Source organism: Rhineura floridana, chromosome 2, assembly GCF_030035675.1.
Source record: "Rhineura floridana isolate rRhiFlo1 chromosome 2, rRhiFlo1.hap2, whole genome shotgun sequence".
NCBI classification, from domain to species: domain Eukaryota; kingdom Metazoa; phylum Chordata; class Lepidosauria; order Squamata; family Rhineuridae; genus Rhineura; species Rhineura floridana.
In genome coordinates this window covers 232,433,967-232,450,546 of record NC_084481.1, presented here as the reverse complement: position 1 = coordinate 232,450,546, position 16,580 = coordinate 232,433,967, and the positions used below count along the sequence as shown (strand labels likewise).

Sequence of the window (16,580 nt, the reverse complement as noted above, 5' to 3'; positions counted from 1 at the left end):
AAAGTGGTATGATACTGCTTTAAGTGTCTAGTGCAGATTGAGACCAAATCTGGGGTGTACCACATCAGAGTCACATGACTGCAGTTTGTCTGTGAGGACTCATTGAACAAAATGCTCCTCCCCACCAGACAAATGCTTCTCCCTACCCTACATGTAGAAAACTAGCATGTCAGGAAGAACATCAAACAGGGATCACCAGTGTGGCACTCACAGGCACCAATGTGCCTGCCAATACTTCCTATGGTGCCTGTGAAAGGACTTGGCAAATATCCCCTCAGAATTCCAGAATGGATGAGGAACTGTTTGCTCTTCCTGCTCAGTTCCTGTTTGCACTGGCTCGGACTCTCTTACACAGAATACGCCCCAGTAAACATCCACACATTTCAATGGATGCCAGGACTGGACACCCAGCCTCCATTCTGTTCTAACAGATGAGAGGTGAAAATAACTTCTCTGTTAGGGAGCACAGCGGTGGCTGATGTACGTGACTTTTCCCCACAGATGGAGGGCTGATGGAAGGGGCATGTCTGCATCATTTGGCGCCTTCTTCTGCTGTTTATAATGTGGCAGCTAAGTTGCATTTTGCCAGGTTCACCATGGCAGCCATTTTGTGCTATTCCGTGCTTCCACAGCAGCCATTTTGTGACTGACACCCAAATGTGACTGACGCACCGAACTCCAAATGTGCTCAAAGGTTGGCTGACTCTGCCATAGGATCATTCTGATGGAACCTCTGGACAGCTGGGACTGTTGTAGAATTGTTCATCAGTAAGCTTGGCTGTTTAAGTTTATCCCTCTACTACTGAGGAGGCCCTCTGGTGGGAAGAGCAAAAGGGGTAGATTCCACACTGCCATACCTGTATCACCCCCTCATTCCAACACGTGGGCTGACCTTTAATAACCTCCTTCAACAAACCTCCTTTGCAGGATCCAAGGAAAAGGGTTGAATCGTCCTGCCGAATGAAGGCCAGCTCCTTCAAACATCTGCAGAGCGGGGTCAGAGTCGGAGTGTACACAGCTGGCACCACAAAGAAGAGGAGCTTTGGCCACAGAGCCTGCAAAGAGGAGGGTGACACCATGCAGTTCTTACCCAGATTGCACTGGAGGCTGCTGGCTCTGATGTCGGCGGAGCCACAGCTGTTCAAGGTACTTGAAAGTTTGGACCAAAACCTGGAGTGGATTCACTGCCCCACTGACTCTGGAGCCACCAGTCTCCACGGCCTGATTGGCACTGTGTTTCATTTCATTGGAACAATCTTTATAATGGGCCCACTATAGGGCTGAGCTGAATATTCAGAAACAGGGGTGGAAAGTCTCAGGCCTTGGGGCCCAAATGCAGCCCTCCAGGACTATTTGGCCCTCTGAGCTCTTTCTAGACCTCCCCCCCCCACAGGAGTCCACACCCTCCTTGAGTGATTTTTGCCTGGCTGGAACAAGCCCTTGAACGGTGATAATGCCTCTTGCTTGCTTAAGGATGGAAAGATATCGGTGGGTGTATAGGGGAACCTCTGACTCTCACTGTACATCTGTGCCTCTGTCCAATTATGCATCTGGCCCCACACAACACTGGCACGCGGCCCTCAGAAGCTTCTTCGAAAGGGAATCATAGAAGAGTAGAGTTGGAAGGGGCCTCTAAGGTCATCAAGTCCAACCCCCTGCTCAATGCAGGAAGCCAACTTAAAGCATCCCCGAGAGGTGGCTGTCCAGCTGCCTCCAGCGTTGGAGAGCCCACCACTTCCATTGGTCATTGGTCTCATCGTTGGACAGCTCTAACAGTTGGAAAGTTTTTCCTGATGCTCAGCCGAAGTCTGGCTTCCTGTAACTTGAGCCCATTATTCTGTGTCATGAACTCTGGGACTATTGAAGATTCTGGCCCTCCTCTGTGTGGCAACCTTTCAAGTTACTTGAAGAGTGCTATCACATCACCCCTCAGCCTTCTTTTCTCAATGAGGCTGAAAAATGTTCTCTGCCCCTTTTCTAAAACTACAATTTCTGGCTCAAAAAGGAACCAGGTGAAGAGGTTTCCATAAAATCCCCTCATGCCCTGATCACATAGTTTTCCACTTCTTCACTATTCAAAGTTGTGCTTTGTCCCATTTTTCCTTTGGTTGTCCCAGAGTGAGGGTGAGGAACATTGCCTTCACTCTGATGGTGCTTTGTGACATAAGCATATAGCCAAGTCAGACAGGTTTCGCAGTGGCAGCATGAAGCTAAATCAGAGTGAAGAGAATGCTTCCTGCCCTCACTCTCGCTTTTGGTCTATACATTTAAATATAAAGACATTTAAATTCACAACGGACAATTCGAATTGGTTAAATATCAACAACAAAATTAAGTTAAGCACTTCCCTAAATTTTGCCACGTAGTACTCCAGACAATGAATTTGTACAAAAATACGTTTATTATGGCTGTGCACAACCCTCCTGTTCCGAGCTGACCCATGGCTCTGATCCGGGAAGGTGTCATCAGGCTGACCCACCCTGGGTCAATCCAAGAACTACTCACCCCACCTCAGAGCCACTCCTGAATAAGTTTGGGGGCAGAGCTAATGTTTAATGGGGGGAAACAAAATCCTAATTAAACATATGGCTGGGAGAGGGATTAATTCTGTGGGGTGCTCTTTTGCAAGTGGATTCCCAGTACCTGCATCCCACAGGATCTATGCCTTTGTTCATAACTGTTGAGTGGAGGCACTGATCTTGTGCTCAGGCGGGAAGGAAAACTTATCTTCAAGCAGGACATTTGGACCAACCTTCTAGGTCTCAGCCTTTTCACGGGTTTTCTGCCTGCGATGGCTACCTCTTCTTCCTGCCTGATGCCCCATCCCCTGAGGGCCCCAGACTGCTTTGGGTCATCCAATATGACCCATAGCTATCCATGATTGTCTCAACCTGACTCGGCAGAAGCCCCCAAACCTCTGAATAGGCCTGATTTGGCTCAGCGGCTAGATCCTGAAGGGCTCTTCTTACCTTCTTGATACAAAACCCATAGAAATCACTCACTTTACTCATCCCTTCCGCAGAAGTGTTCAAGTGCTCCAAGACATCAATGCAAAGTTCTTGAACGCGCTCTTCTTTTTCTTTTTCCTTCCGGTTGGCGACAGGGCTTTTCCCGTGCTTGAGCAAGAGATGCAAGAGAATGGCTCAGCTAAGAAGAAGATGCATTTATAGCAGAGACAGGGAACTTGTGATCCTCGAGAGGTTGTTGGACTCCAACTCCCAACAGCCCCAGCCAGCATGGCCAATGGTTAGTGATGATGGGTGCTGCGGTCCAGCAATATAGAATCATAGAATAGTAGAGTTGGAAGGGGTCTACAAGGCCATTGAGTCCAGCCCCCTGCTCAATGCAGAAATCCAAATTAAAGCATCCTCACCAGGTGACTGTCCAGCTGCCTCTGCAATGTCTCCAGCATTGGAGAGCCCACCACCTCCCGAGGGCATTGGTTCCATTGTGGTACCACTCTAACAGTTAGGAAGTTTTTCCTGATGTTCATCTGGACAGGCTCCCCACCCCTGACATCTTGAGTCTCCTACAAACCCAGCTTGAATATTGACTTCCCATTGCTTGTAAACAAACAAACAAATCAGTGGTGGCCAGTGGCTCCATGCCAGTTGTGCAGTGGAACACGATGCAGGTTTGAGTCTGAATGGTAAGGGAGCTGTCCAAGGTCCTTCAGCAAACCGGACAACTTCAGACTAAATCCTGGAGCGGATTCCACTACCCCACAGACATGGAGCTAGCAGCCGCCACTGAAACAAATAAACTACTCAGAATTCAGGGGCATTGATCCACATTGGTTTCCCAGACACTACTTCACTTGGCAAATGGTGGAGGGTGAAGCCAGCCTCTCGCCAGCTGGTCCTCCTGAGCTCCTCCCATGCCTAGGCATGGGGAACATTTGGCCTTCCAGATGTTGCTGAACTACACCCCTAGCCATTGACTGTGCCTGCTGGGGCTGATGGGAGTTGTCATTCAGTCATCTGGAAGGCCAAAGGTTCCCCACACCTGCCATAGACGCAGGCCAGCCACAGACCTATGGGTGTCCCAAATGAGTCAAGCCTCTCCTTGCAACAATGACCTTGAAAAGGGACCACAGACCCACGCCCCTGCACTGCCTCCCTAAAGGCTTTTTAATGGTCTAGTTCCCCACTTACTGGTTGGCCAATGGGCACAGTGAACTGCTTGAAGACATAGGCAACCATCTCCCACACGGCACAGCCCTCGACGTTTTGAGAACGAAGAAGCTCTTTAATAAAGCACAGGATCGCTTTTCTCACCTGTTGCAGCGGGGAAAGTAACGTCATGTTGCCAGACATTAAAGAAATTTGAAGGTTGCGTTCAGATGATTGGTGGTCATTTTTTGAAACTCAGCATATGCCGGTGAAGGATTCTAGCTCTGCACCCGGGTTTACAAAAGAAACACTATGGAGGAAGCTGCCTTACGCCGAGTCAGGCCCTTGGTCCACCTAGCTCAGTATTGTCTACACTGACTGGCAGCGGCTCTCCAGGGTTTCAGGCAGAGGTCTCTCCCAGCCCTACCTGGAGATGCCACTGGGGACTGAACCTGGGGCCTTCTGCATGCAAAGAAGGTGCTCTGCCACTGAGCTACTGGTCCTTCCCTTTTCTGTAGGGAAGCATGCCAAAATGTAGTCTAGAATGTCTCAGTCCATCTTACCAGCTGGACTCACAATCGGCTATTCACTAGGGATTGCCCTGATTACCATTGGTTTTGAGCCCTGTAGAAATCACACAAGTGTACAGTTGTTATTATTATTATTATCTTTATTTATACCCCGCCATTTTTCCAAAACTGGAACTCATGGCGGGAGAGACACCCAATGGTCATCTATTCCAGTGTTCTTCAATCTTGGATCCCCCCATGTTCCTGGGCCACAACTCCCTTCAGCTTAGCTGGCTGAGAATGATGGGCGTTGTAGTCCGGTAACACCTGGGACCCCAAGGTTTGTTTGTGTTTGTTTATAGATTAAATGTATATCCTGCCCTTCCTCCCAGTCAGAGGTTGAAGAATGTTGACCAAGATCAGGTGCCTTGCGCTAGCCGCTTGCTTTGCTCAGTGTGTCATCACTACCACCCCTGCCACCGTATGGTTGGAGTAAGTGGAACAATTAACATTTGAGACGGTAAAACGTTTGTTGTTTAGCGTCAGGGATATCTGTTTAGCAGGATGCAACGCACAATTCAAGTAAGTTTGTCTTTGCTGTGCCCGCTGCTTGGCCCATTAGCTTTAGCTCTGCATCTCTCGAAAGCGGCGCCAGAAATGTCACCTTTACTTCTTCGGAAAGTGAGGCCCAGCTGGCATCGTGTGCCGCTCTCTTGATGTCAGGACACATCTTGCAACACCAGGGATGACAGGGATGTTGAACTGTTCATCCCTCCAGGTAAGGATGGCCAAATCTGACCATTTTGGTTTCTGTCCGTTTCTCATTTTTCAAGTTTTAAATTCCGTTCCCCACCTTCACAACAGTGATCTGCTTTTTCTTTTTTGTTACAAAATCCTCATGAAAATTTGCCAGCATTTTAATGTGGATTTCTCCTAAAGAACACATTATTTGCATGCAGTTTTCACTAATCTACACTATTTGTGCAAGCCATTTGTGCAAGCCATTTCCCCCAATATAATGCATTTTTTGCATGCAGTTTTTGCTAAACTAGCCATTTCCCTCAATATAATGCATTTTCATGAATAAATGCACTTTTATGCATGCTTTCCCCTGATAGACACATTTTTGTACATGTCATTTGGTTGGAGAACCGCATTGCAAAATTCAAACTTTGCACTGTTTTGCTGTGTTTCAGGTCATGTGTCGAATCAAGAAGTGCTGATTAGGTACATTCTCATTAAAATGCCAATCACATTTCTCCCCTATCGCTGTCTCCAGGGGATGCCTACCTAACCACAGTATCTGCCGGAAGTAACTCTAGCCTAAATGAAGTACACCACCTGTGGCTGGACTGGACCACATCAGCCTGTAGTTGGGGGCCACAGTGCTTCTCCATACAACATCAATGAAGCCCCTGCACATAGACAGGCAACCGTTGTGTTGGAAAGAAGGGCTGCCTGGAAATCTTCTCCCTGATCATCATAACAGTGTATAATACGCAGGAAACTTTTTTCTTTTTTAGCATGGTGAAGTGTGAACCTCCAGTCGCAATCTGAAATCGTACAGTCCAGACAAAGGTACATTAGGACTTCATTGAGTTCTGGGCCTCATTTGTGCTGCCTCATCCACAGGTGTGTTTTTTGCCCTTAGTAGCACCCTATGCAGAAATTCAACTGGTGAAGCTTTTTCCTGCCCTGGAGGTAAAAGGGGAGGAAACTTCACCTACTTGACAGCATAAGAGCAGGGCCAGAAGGCTGGTTCCATGTTTGAGGGTGGTGGCTGGGATTAGTGTCTCCTGGTAGGCCCCCACCTCTGTTGGTGACCTCTGATGGGCTTACCTAGTTCGGGTAGCCATGCTCAAAGTAACACCGGATAGCTGGGCTGAGTTGTTTTTTTAATTTCCCACAATGCACCAAAGCAGGATTAGCCAATGTGGTGCCTTCCAGATGTTGGATTCCCACTCCCATCAGCCCCAGCCACCTTGGCCAATGGGAAAGGATGATGGGAGTTGCTGTTCAACTGAAGGGCACCACATTGGCTACTCCTGCCCCAGAACAATATGAGGCCAGAGGCATTGTGGGAACACGGGAAGCTGCTTATACTGCTGTAGACCATTGGTCTCATCTAGCTCAGGATTGTTCACACTGACTGGCAGTGCCTCTCCAGGTTTTCAGGCAGGTGTCTCTCCTAGCCCTGTCAGGAGGTGTCAGGGATTGAACCCGGGACCTTCTGAGGGCAAAGTAGAGACTCTGCCGCTGAACCATGGCCCAAGGATGGCCCCTGACACTGCTTGGAGGGTGCTAGATGCCCAAGGAATCTAGATCCTTCCAGTCAAAAAAAGGTAGCAGAGTATGTGTGTCGGGGCAGATATAAGCAGTGGCCCCAGCACCCTGAGGGTCAGTAAAAAAAAAAAAAAGTGGCAATCCTCGCTTCCAGTACTGTTTGCCAAGAAAGCTGTGTGTTAAGGTGGTGAGATTCCAGTGCTCCAGAAGAGCCCCTTCCCTGGCCTTACCCCTTCACGGTGGTCATCCAGAAGACATTTAACTGCTTCCACAATTGGGCGCTTCTTATTTCTGGTCCCGCATGCTAGAAGAGACCGGAGAGGCACAGAGGATTTCAGTGGGGCTCTGATATGAATGGCACCAGATATATCTCACACTAAGGTTTGTGAAACAATACACACACACCCCACAAAACCGGTTCAGAGTGTCTCCAGCTCTCAAAAAAGTCTCTCTCTCTCTCTTTGTCGAAAGGCCAAACTTCATGTTAAGTTGGAGCTAGGGGCATAGAATCATCAAGTCAGAAGGAACCTCAAATGCCATCTAGTCCAGCCCCCTTGTTGATGCCGGAAACTACTATTACAACATCCCTGATAGGTGCCCATCTAACTTCTGCTTGCAAAGCTCTAACAAAGGAGAGTCCACCAACTCAGGAGCATGAGAGACTGTCTTACACTGAGTCAGAGGCTCAGTCTGCACTATACATTTATACCACTTGAATAGTCATGTTTTCCCCCAAAGGATCCTGCTGAGAGCTGTTAGGAGACGCCCATTCCTCTCACAATGCTACCATTCCCAGAGTTCCTTAAGAGGAGGGATTGGTTGTTAAACCACTCTGAAAACTGTAGCTCTGTGAGGGGAAGAGGGGGTCTCCTAACAGTGCCATTCACAAATGACACTTCCCAGGATTCTTTGGAGGACGCCATGACTGTTTGAAGTGCTATGATACCGCTTTGAATATTAGCGCAGATGCGGCCAGAAGCAAAAGGAGAAGGTCCCCAAGGGTATATGAAACAACAGGAATCCAAAACAATGAAAATGGTATAAAAAGTGATTGCATGTAAAATGAACATGGGAGTCAGTGTTGTGTAACCATTACACCAAATTATGTTGTATGACAAGATCTCAGGGATTGCATCCCGTTTCGTGCTTCATCAGAACAAAATGGAGAATTGCTCATCATAATAATCTGAAGCGTTTGAACAAATGGTTTGCAATTATTATTGTTGTTGTTTGTTGTTGTCGTTATATTTATATCCCCCCCTTCCTCCCAGCAGGAGCCCAGGGCAGCAAACAGAAATGCTAAAAACACTTTAAAACATCATAAAAAGACCTTAAAATACATTAAAACAAAACAATGTTAAAAACATTTTAAAAAAGCTTTAGAAACATCTTTAAAAAAAGGGTTAAAAACATATTATTAAAAAAAAACATTGTTACACAACAGAGGCTGCCTAACACCCCCACCCCCACACACACACATTTTACATGCAGTCTTGCCTTTGTCTACTCAGAAATCATTTTGATACCATTTTCATTGTTTGGGGGTTTCCTGCCATTTTGTCTGTTGTTTCTCATTACTGAGTCGGATCACTGATGCATCCAGATCAGGATTGTCTATACTGAGTGGCAACAGCTCTCCAAGAGATCGTTCCTGACCCTACCTGGAGATTCTAAGGACTGGAGCTGGGACCTTTTGCAACCAAAGCATTTGCTCTACCACTGACCCATGGCCCTTTCCCAGGTGGTCTCTTTCACTGGCTTGCACCGTGAGGTATGTGTCTGTCCAGATCTTGGAAAAGTTACTTCTTTGAACTACAACTCCCATCAGCCCAATCCAGTGGCCATGCTGGCTGGGGCTGACGGTAGTTCAAAAAAGTAACTTTTCCAAGCTCTGTGTCTGTCCCGCGGAGCAAGTATTTTGCACTGACTGATGGACTTTGAGCATTCCCGTAAACAACAAAGTAAAAGCCCCAAGACTGAAGCCTGCCCGGCCTTGCTCCAAAGGGCTGTACTGAATGCTAAGCGTTACTCTTCTATGCATCTATGAGGGTGATTTGGATTGTGGCCTTTGCTGCTTACGCTCATCGCTGCTGACAATCATGTTTAGATTCCTTAAAAATCCCACACGAATCCGTTCGGTATCATCCTTCATCTGAGTCTGCAAGAAGTCCAGAGCATCAGCAGGACAGCAGCAGACTGCAAGGGAAGACAGGACATCTTCAGGGGAGTCAAGCCTCTCAGAATCCTGATTACTGACTTCAAGTCCTCATTATTATTTTGCAAGTATCTAAGACCTAAGATGGGGAGAAATTCAGTACGCATTTAAAGGTGAACCCGGTTAATTCACATTTCCCAAAATGAACTGAAATGCAGCCATCCTTTGAAAGTCGCCCTTCTCTGAATTTTGCAGTCCATTTCTTCAGCCACATAATATGTACAAAAGTGCACATGTTAGGGTAAAGTGTGAATGATAGTGCATATATTAGTGAAACTAGCGTACGAAAGTGCATTATATCAGGCCAAACTGCACCCAAAGATATGCATATTAGCAGGGCTGGTGCCAGGGATGACTGGGTCCTTGGGCACCAGCCTGCCCTGGGCCCCCCGCTCCCAGCACCCCCCACAGACTGTGCAGGACCGCTCCACCTACCTCTTCTCTCTTTCTGTGAATGCTCTGTGTGCTGGGTGTGCAGGTCGCTGCCATCAACCAAGATGGTGGTGGACGCTTCTCTAAAGGGCTAATACCCCCCCCACCATCTTCATTGATGGCATGCATGCATGTACGCTATACTGTGTGCGCGCACATGCCCGCCATCAATCAAGATGGCAGTAGGGGCATCAGGCCTTTAGAGAAGCCTCTGCTGCTATCTTGGTTGATGGCAGCTGTGCGCAGAGTGCACAGGGCATTCACAGAAAGGGAAGAGAGGCAGGTGGAGCAGGCAGGAGCTGCAGGCCTGCACGATCTGTAGGGGAGCTGGGAGCTCCGTCTGTGTGATCTGTGGCAGGGTCAGAAGTCAACCTTGCCGAGGATCGTGGAAGGGGAGTGCTACCCCCACACCCTAAGGAGGGGCTAGCTGCTGCTTGGTGTCGGCCCTGTATATTAGGAGAAATTTGGACTAAAATGCTGATGAGAGGACTTTTTAAAAAATGCAAATAGATGTGTGGAGATGAACTTAAGACTGAAAAAAACAAGAAACTGACAGAAAACAAAACTGACTGATTTTCCGAGGAAAACCAAGAAGGAAATGAGACTTGTAGGTCTGCCTTTCAGGCTTCTGGTCTGGGGATATGGGACCTGTGACACTCTAGCCCAGCCTTTCCCAACTAGTGGGCCACCAGTTGTTGTTGGACCACAACTCCTATCAGCCTCAGCCAGCATTGCCAATGGTCAGGAAAGATGGGAGTTGTGGTCCAACAACATCTGGTGGCCCACTAGTTGGGAAAGGCTGCTCTAGACGTTGTTGGACTCCAACTCCCATCAGCCCCACCCAACATGGTGAATGTGGCTAGGGATGCTGGGAGCTGTAGTCCAGCAATGCCTAGAGGGTAGGTATGGAAAGATCTATCGATTTCGGTTCTCTCAGTTTCTCACTCTTCTAATGTTAAATTCAGTTCTCTACATTTCTGCAGCGATCTGCAATTTTTTTTAAAAAAAATCCTCATGAAAATTCTCCACCATTTTAGTGCGAATTTCTCCAAATAAACACATTTTGTAGGCAGTTTTTACAGATTTTTGCAAGCCATTTTTCATCATATCAGGCCTTTTTATTTTCATTCATATATTCATTTTTATGCACATTTGCCCCTAGCATATGCCTTTTTGTAGATATTGCTTAGTTGGTGAACTGCATCCTAAAATTCTAATAAGTGCAAATTTTGAAGGATGGCTGCGTTTTGGAAATTGCGAATTTGATACATTCTGCTTGAAATGCGAACTGAATTGAAATTCTCACCCATCCCTACTAGAGGGCCACAGATTCACTCCTCAGGTCCTTACTTAAGTGGCCAAATGCATCCATGAGTATGTTCCGATGATCCTTGCAGAGCTGCTGATGTTCAGAAGGTGACTGTGGGAAGCAGGAAAAGGAAGCTGTTAGCATGAAGGAGCCATCTTTTCAGATCAGGAAAGGGCCCATCACTAACAAGGCCCTCCAACTGGGATTTAGTTCCAAAAATACGTACATTAACTGGGGGCCTGCAGGGCGGATCTGTTTTTCTGCTCTGCCCAAGAGCAATTTTATCTGGGCCCTTACAGAGTTTCGTCATCGTATAGTGAAAGGTTTGCTGCAGCTTCTAAGTGGTTAACAATTTCAAAATATTTTTTAAAAAGACCATCCAGGACACTTCAGTGTGTAGCAGGGCCCTCCTGACCCTACAATGGGTAACATCTGAGGTCTGTCTGGTGGAGGTGTAGAGCAGGGACTATGGTGCCTAGCACGTGGAATGCTCAGGCAGGTACCAATGGCAGGGTGTTTCTGCCATCAACTATGCTTCTGAGCCCAATTCAAAGTGTTAGTTTTGACCTAAAAAGCTCTTTATGGCTCAGGACACCAATACTCTTCTCACAATATCAACCTATCCAGAACCGTAGATCTTCTGAGACCTTTCTCCAGGTCGTTCCTCTGAGGGAAGCTTGGAAGGTGGTGACAAGAGAGAGGGCCTTTTCAGCTGTGTGAGTCCACGATATGGTGGCTGTGGAAGGGCTCGTGGCGCAGCACCCAGAGCCACAGCCTCCAGCTGCTGGAAGGATGAGCGAGCGTGGAGGAGGAGGTAGTGGTAGTGGCACCAATGAGCTGCCATGGCCCCCCAAAACAACAAAGACAGGCAGGAGGAGGAGGTGAGCCATTGACCCCTTAGGTAACAACAACAACAACAGGAAGAACCTTAAATATTAGACAGGCGCCATCTCTGTTATCTTTTCGGTGCCTTTTGAAGACTTTCCTCTTTCAGCAAGCCTTTTCAGTAGAGACCTTATCCCAGTCTGCATCTGTATTGGAATTGCTTTTTAATATGTTCTTAAAGCTTCTTTTTAAAAAAATGTTTTTAATCTTAGATGATGTTTTAAAAGCTTTTTTTAAGAAACGTTTTTAAAGATGTTTTGTTTTAATGTGTTTTAAAGTTTGTTTTTATGATGTTTTGATGTTTTTAGGGCTTTTGTTTGCCGCCTTGGGCTCCTGCTGGGAGGAAGGGCAGGATATAAATCAAATAGTAAAATAAATAAAACTAGAAACTTATCTGTTAGCTCAAGCTTTCCCTGATCACTGTTGTCAGTTCCTGTTGCCTTTGGTTGCTGTGATCTTGTTTTATTGAATTTTATGGGTCTTATAATGGGAACTGCTTTGTTAACTTCTGGAGCTGTATGAAACTCCTTTAAATAAACTAAGGGCCCATCCACATCTAAGCACAACATCCACGTTTTCCATATTTGGTTGCTGGTCTCGAGATCCATACATGTCCTGTTTATAATCGGATTATTGTGAAAACCCAATTATCAAGCATCTATACGTGTGGGGTTTTTTTTGTCTAAATTGCTTTAGCACTGGCCACTCCCCTAAGTCCACCCCTTTTCAGCGATTGGGCCATAATGGTGATTTGCTTTTTGCACACTTTTTTGGAAGAGCGCAGAAATTTATATCTTTTTTTTTAAATTCCCACTCATGCGCAGGTTTGTGGATGTGCTCTTGGATGGGAAGGAGACAGGGGGCTTGGCATATGATGGAGGAATGCCCATGGACTGCCTATTGCAGGAAAGTCTTCGGCATTGCACATGGACGTTCATGCGATTGATTATCGGTTTAGGAAAGCATATCGTTTTTTCTGTGGTATTTCTAATGCGGATTTGTGAACTTGAAAATCCATACTAGCTTGCAACGTCATATGGATGACAGTGAATTAATGAGGACCAAAGCTATAACACTGCAGATTATACAGTGTATGGACGGGCCCATAGGTTTAAATAAAAGGTCCAAAAGCCTATTAAATAAATAAGTGAGATACAAAGTAGGGGAAGAACCATAGACCATAGTGTCAGAGCATCTGCTTTGCATGCAGAAGGATCCAGGTTCAATCCCTGGTGACTCAAGGTAGGGGCTGAGAAAGACCCCTGCCTAAAACATTGGAGAGCTGCTGCCAGTCAGTGCAGACAGTACTGAGCTAGACTGACCAGTGGTCTGACTCAAAATAAGGCCTTTTCCTGTGTTCCCATGTAAGCTACCAGATCACATGAAGATGATTCTCCTTCTTGGACGTCTCTTTCTGCTGTGGTCTTTTGGGTTCCTTGGTTCCAACCCTGGTGGATGAACTTTTCCATAACCTTCTGGGGCATCTTTAATTGTTGTACTGAAGTATCACGTGGTACAGCCTAGAACAGATAAAGAAATTTAGGTAGGTATAGGGACTGCGGAGAAATTTGATTCAGTTCATATTTAAATACAAACTTATCTAATTTGCACTTTCCAAAACAATATAGGAACAGCAAACCTTCTATACTTTCTCTTCTCCAAATCTGGAAGTGCACTTCTCCAGTTGGACAGACATCTGTCAGGAATGCTTAGTGAAAATAATATGAAAATTGCGTTCTATTGGGAAAAATTGCTTGCAAAAATGCATACAAATGTGGATTTTAGGAGAAATTTGCACTCAAATGCTGATGACCTTTCACGAGGACTTTAAATAAAATGTATTGCAAACACGTGTGGAAATGTGGCAAACTGAACTTAAAGTTGGGAAACTGAGAGAAACCAAAATGGACAGATTTGCCCATCCTTTGGAAGGTTGCTTTGAAATCATCCCTAACTTTCCTGTGAGAGGTAGCTTGCAATCCTTCTGCAGCCTGGTATGTGGCTAGAGAGGTTGCCAGTAGAGGGAGCTCTTGGGCTGTCCATCAATGGAACTGTAGGGCAAGTCAACTCTTTTTCCGAGGGCTCTGAGGTGGGTTTCAATTGGGCCCCAGACAAACAGGAGGTGCTTTGTGCAAACAACACGCAGAGCTTGGAAAAGTTACTTTTTTGAACTACAACTCCCATCAGCCCCAGCCAGCATGGCCACTGGATTGGGCTGATGGGAGTTGTAGTTCAAAAAAGTAACTTTTCCAAGCTCTGAAACACGCTACATGAAGAAGCCATCATGTTTTCAAAGGTAATATCAGAGCTGGTGTCCTGCTTGACCTGGGCCTGCGGGGCTACCATTTACCAAGATTAGGGTCAGAGAAATCGCAAGCTCCCTGATATCTTACCTGCTGGAATACAAAGTCACAAACATCCTGGAATATCTTCTTTGGTATTGAGGTTTGATACTCCTCGCAGACATCCAAAAAAAGATTAAGGCTCTAAAAAAAAGGAGTCAACATCTGCACAGATTAGAAGCAAAGGCTCAGTGGAACAGTCCCTGTTTCCTTATTACTATTAGGACCTAGGGATGGGACCTCTTGGCTGGTGCCGGTTCAAAAGCATCCCATTGACCTAACAGGCTGGCATTCATTTGAGTTCGTTCTGTATCCGCTAGCCGCTGCTTTTACAGAGTCATTCTTTTTCGCTCGGAAAAAAATTGATATTAAAATCAATATTTTTCAAGGAAATATCGATATTTTGAAGGAAATATTGTCTCCTTTCAAAATATCAATGTTTTGAAAGGAAATATCGATAAATGATCATTCTTACAATTCATGTTTTAGAGGTGGATTTTTTTTAAAAGTCCATTTTCAAAAATAGCTGTGGAAATTCACTGCATTCACTACAGTCTTCTGGGAAGACTGGCTGAGTTGGGAGTGGGAGGTACTGCATTGCGGTGGTTCCACTCCTACTTGGCAGGTCGCCTCCAGAAGGTGGTGCTTGGGGAACATTGCTCGGCACCCTGGACTCTCCAGTATGGGGTTCCGCAGGGGTCAGTTCTGTTCCCCATGCTGTTCAACATCTACATGAAACCATTGGGTGTGGTCATCCGGAGCTTTGGAGTGCATTGCCATCAGTATGCTGATGACACGCAGCTCTATTTCTCCTTTTCATCTTCTTCAGGTGAGGCTGTCAATGTGCTGAACTGGTGCCTGGCTGCGACAATGGACTGGATGAGGGCTAGTAAACTGAGGCTCAATCCAGACAAGACTGAGATGCTGCTAGTGGGTGGTTCTTCTGACCAGATGGTGGATGTCTAACCTGTCCTGGATGGGGTTGTACTCCCCCTGAAGGAGCAGGTTAGTAGCTTGGGGGTTCTCCTAGAACCATCTCTGTCACCTGAGGCTCAGGTAGCCTCGGTGGCACAGAGTGCCTTCTACCAACCACGGTTGGTGGCCCAACTACGTCCCTATCTGGACAGGGATAACCTGGCTTCAGTTGTCCATGCTCTGGTAACCTCCAAATTAGATTACTGCAATGCACTCTACATGGGGCTGCCTTTGAAGATGGTTTGGAAACTGCAGCTTGTGCAAAATGCAGCGGTCAGATTGGTAACAGGGACCAGACGGTTCGAACATATAAAACCAATTCTGTCCTGCTTGCATTGGCTGCCTGTATGTTTCCGAGCTCGATTCAAGGTGCTGGTTTTGACCTATAAAGCCTTACATGGCTTGGGACCACAATACCTGATGGAACGCCTCTCCCAACACGAACCCACCCGTACACTATGCTCCACATCCAAGGCCCTCCTCCGGGTGCCTACTGGGAGGGAAGCTGGGAGTCTGGCAACAAGGGAGAGAGCCTTCTCAGTGGTGGCCCCCAAACTATGGAATGATCTCCCTGATGAGGTGTGCCTGGTGCCCACACTGTTATCTTTTCGGTGCCAGGTCAAAACCTTTCTCTTCTCCCAGACATTTTAGCATGTGTTTTTAAATTGCTTTTTAAAAATGTGTTTTTAAATTGCTTTTTAAAAATGTGTTTTTAAATTGCTTTTTAAAAATGTGTTTTTAAATTGCTTTTTAATGTTTTTAATTGTTGTAAACCACCCAGAGAGCTTCGGCTATGGGGCGGTATACAAATGCAATAAATAAATACATAAATAAATTGAAACCCAATCCTCAGCTACTGAGAATAAGCAAATTAATGGAAAATTTGGTACCAAATCCGAATTGAGCACAATTCTAGCAGATCCCTATTAGGAAGATAGGAATCTGCCTTATACCAAGTCAGACCATTGGCCTATCTAGCTCTGTATTGTCCACACTGGCTAGCAGCAGCTCTCCAGCGGCTGTGTTGGCTGGGGCTGATGGCACTCCATCAGGCCAAACAACTGGAGGGTATCAGGTGGGTTAAGGCCGTGTTATAGTAACAACAGGCCCCTTACTTTGGCGACAAGTAACGAGTCCAAAATCCTGCTTTCCCGGAGGACCTGTGGTATCTTTCTGATTATTTCATCTTGCTTCCGTCTATGACGAACCAGAACTCCTAGCATGGGCCACTGAGCTTTCAGCAGTGCCTCCTTAACCTGCAGAGGAGACAAATGGAAATATTTTCCTTATAGCGGAGTGCCTCTTTCAAGGATGTGCAACAGCTATCCCCTAACAGAAAAGAATCCTAATAGGAAAATCATCTGGACCCATAGCAGGAGAAGCCCTGTTGCCATGCTTCCAACAGGAAGACTGCGGTCCTAAGATGAATTTTATTTATTTATTTATTTTATTTATTTTGTTGCATTTATATACCGCCCATAGCAAGTAGCTCTCAGGGCGGTAAACATAATAGGATAA

The 16,580-nt window shown here is 46.2% G+C and overlaps 1 protein-coding gene across 1 annotated transcript in view; it reads right to left on the bottom strand.

Moving 5' to 3' along the window:
* LOC133378047 (maestro heat-like repeat-containing protein family member 2B) overlaps positions 1-16,285 on the bottom strand; it is an 82,512-nt gene extending 66,227 nt beyond the window's left edge. Inside the window, exons 1-9 of the mRNA XM_061612826.1 lie at positions 16,178-16,285; positions 14,139-14,231; positions 13,119-13,265; positions 10,902-10,971; positions 8,984-9,100; positions 7,135-7,208; positions 4,155-4,277; positions 3,003-3,116; positions 917-1,055 (exon numbers count right to left, since the gene is read on the bottom strand). Coding sequence (XP_061468810.1) covers positions 917-1,055; positions 3,003-3,116; positions 4,155-4,277; positions 7,135-7,208; positions 8,984-9,100; positions 10,902-10,971; positions 13,119-13,265; positions 14,139-14,231; positions 16,178-16,285 — 985 coding nt within the window. The remainder of the gene's footprint in view (positions 1-916; positions 1,056-3,002; positions 3,117-4,154; positions 4,278-7,134; positions 7,209-8,983; positions 9,101-10,901; positions 10,972-13,118; positions 13,266-14,138; positions 14,232-16,177) is intronic.
* Between the last annotated feature and the right edge of the window lie 295 nt (positions 16,286-16,580).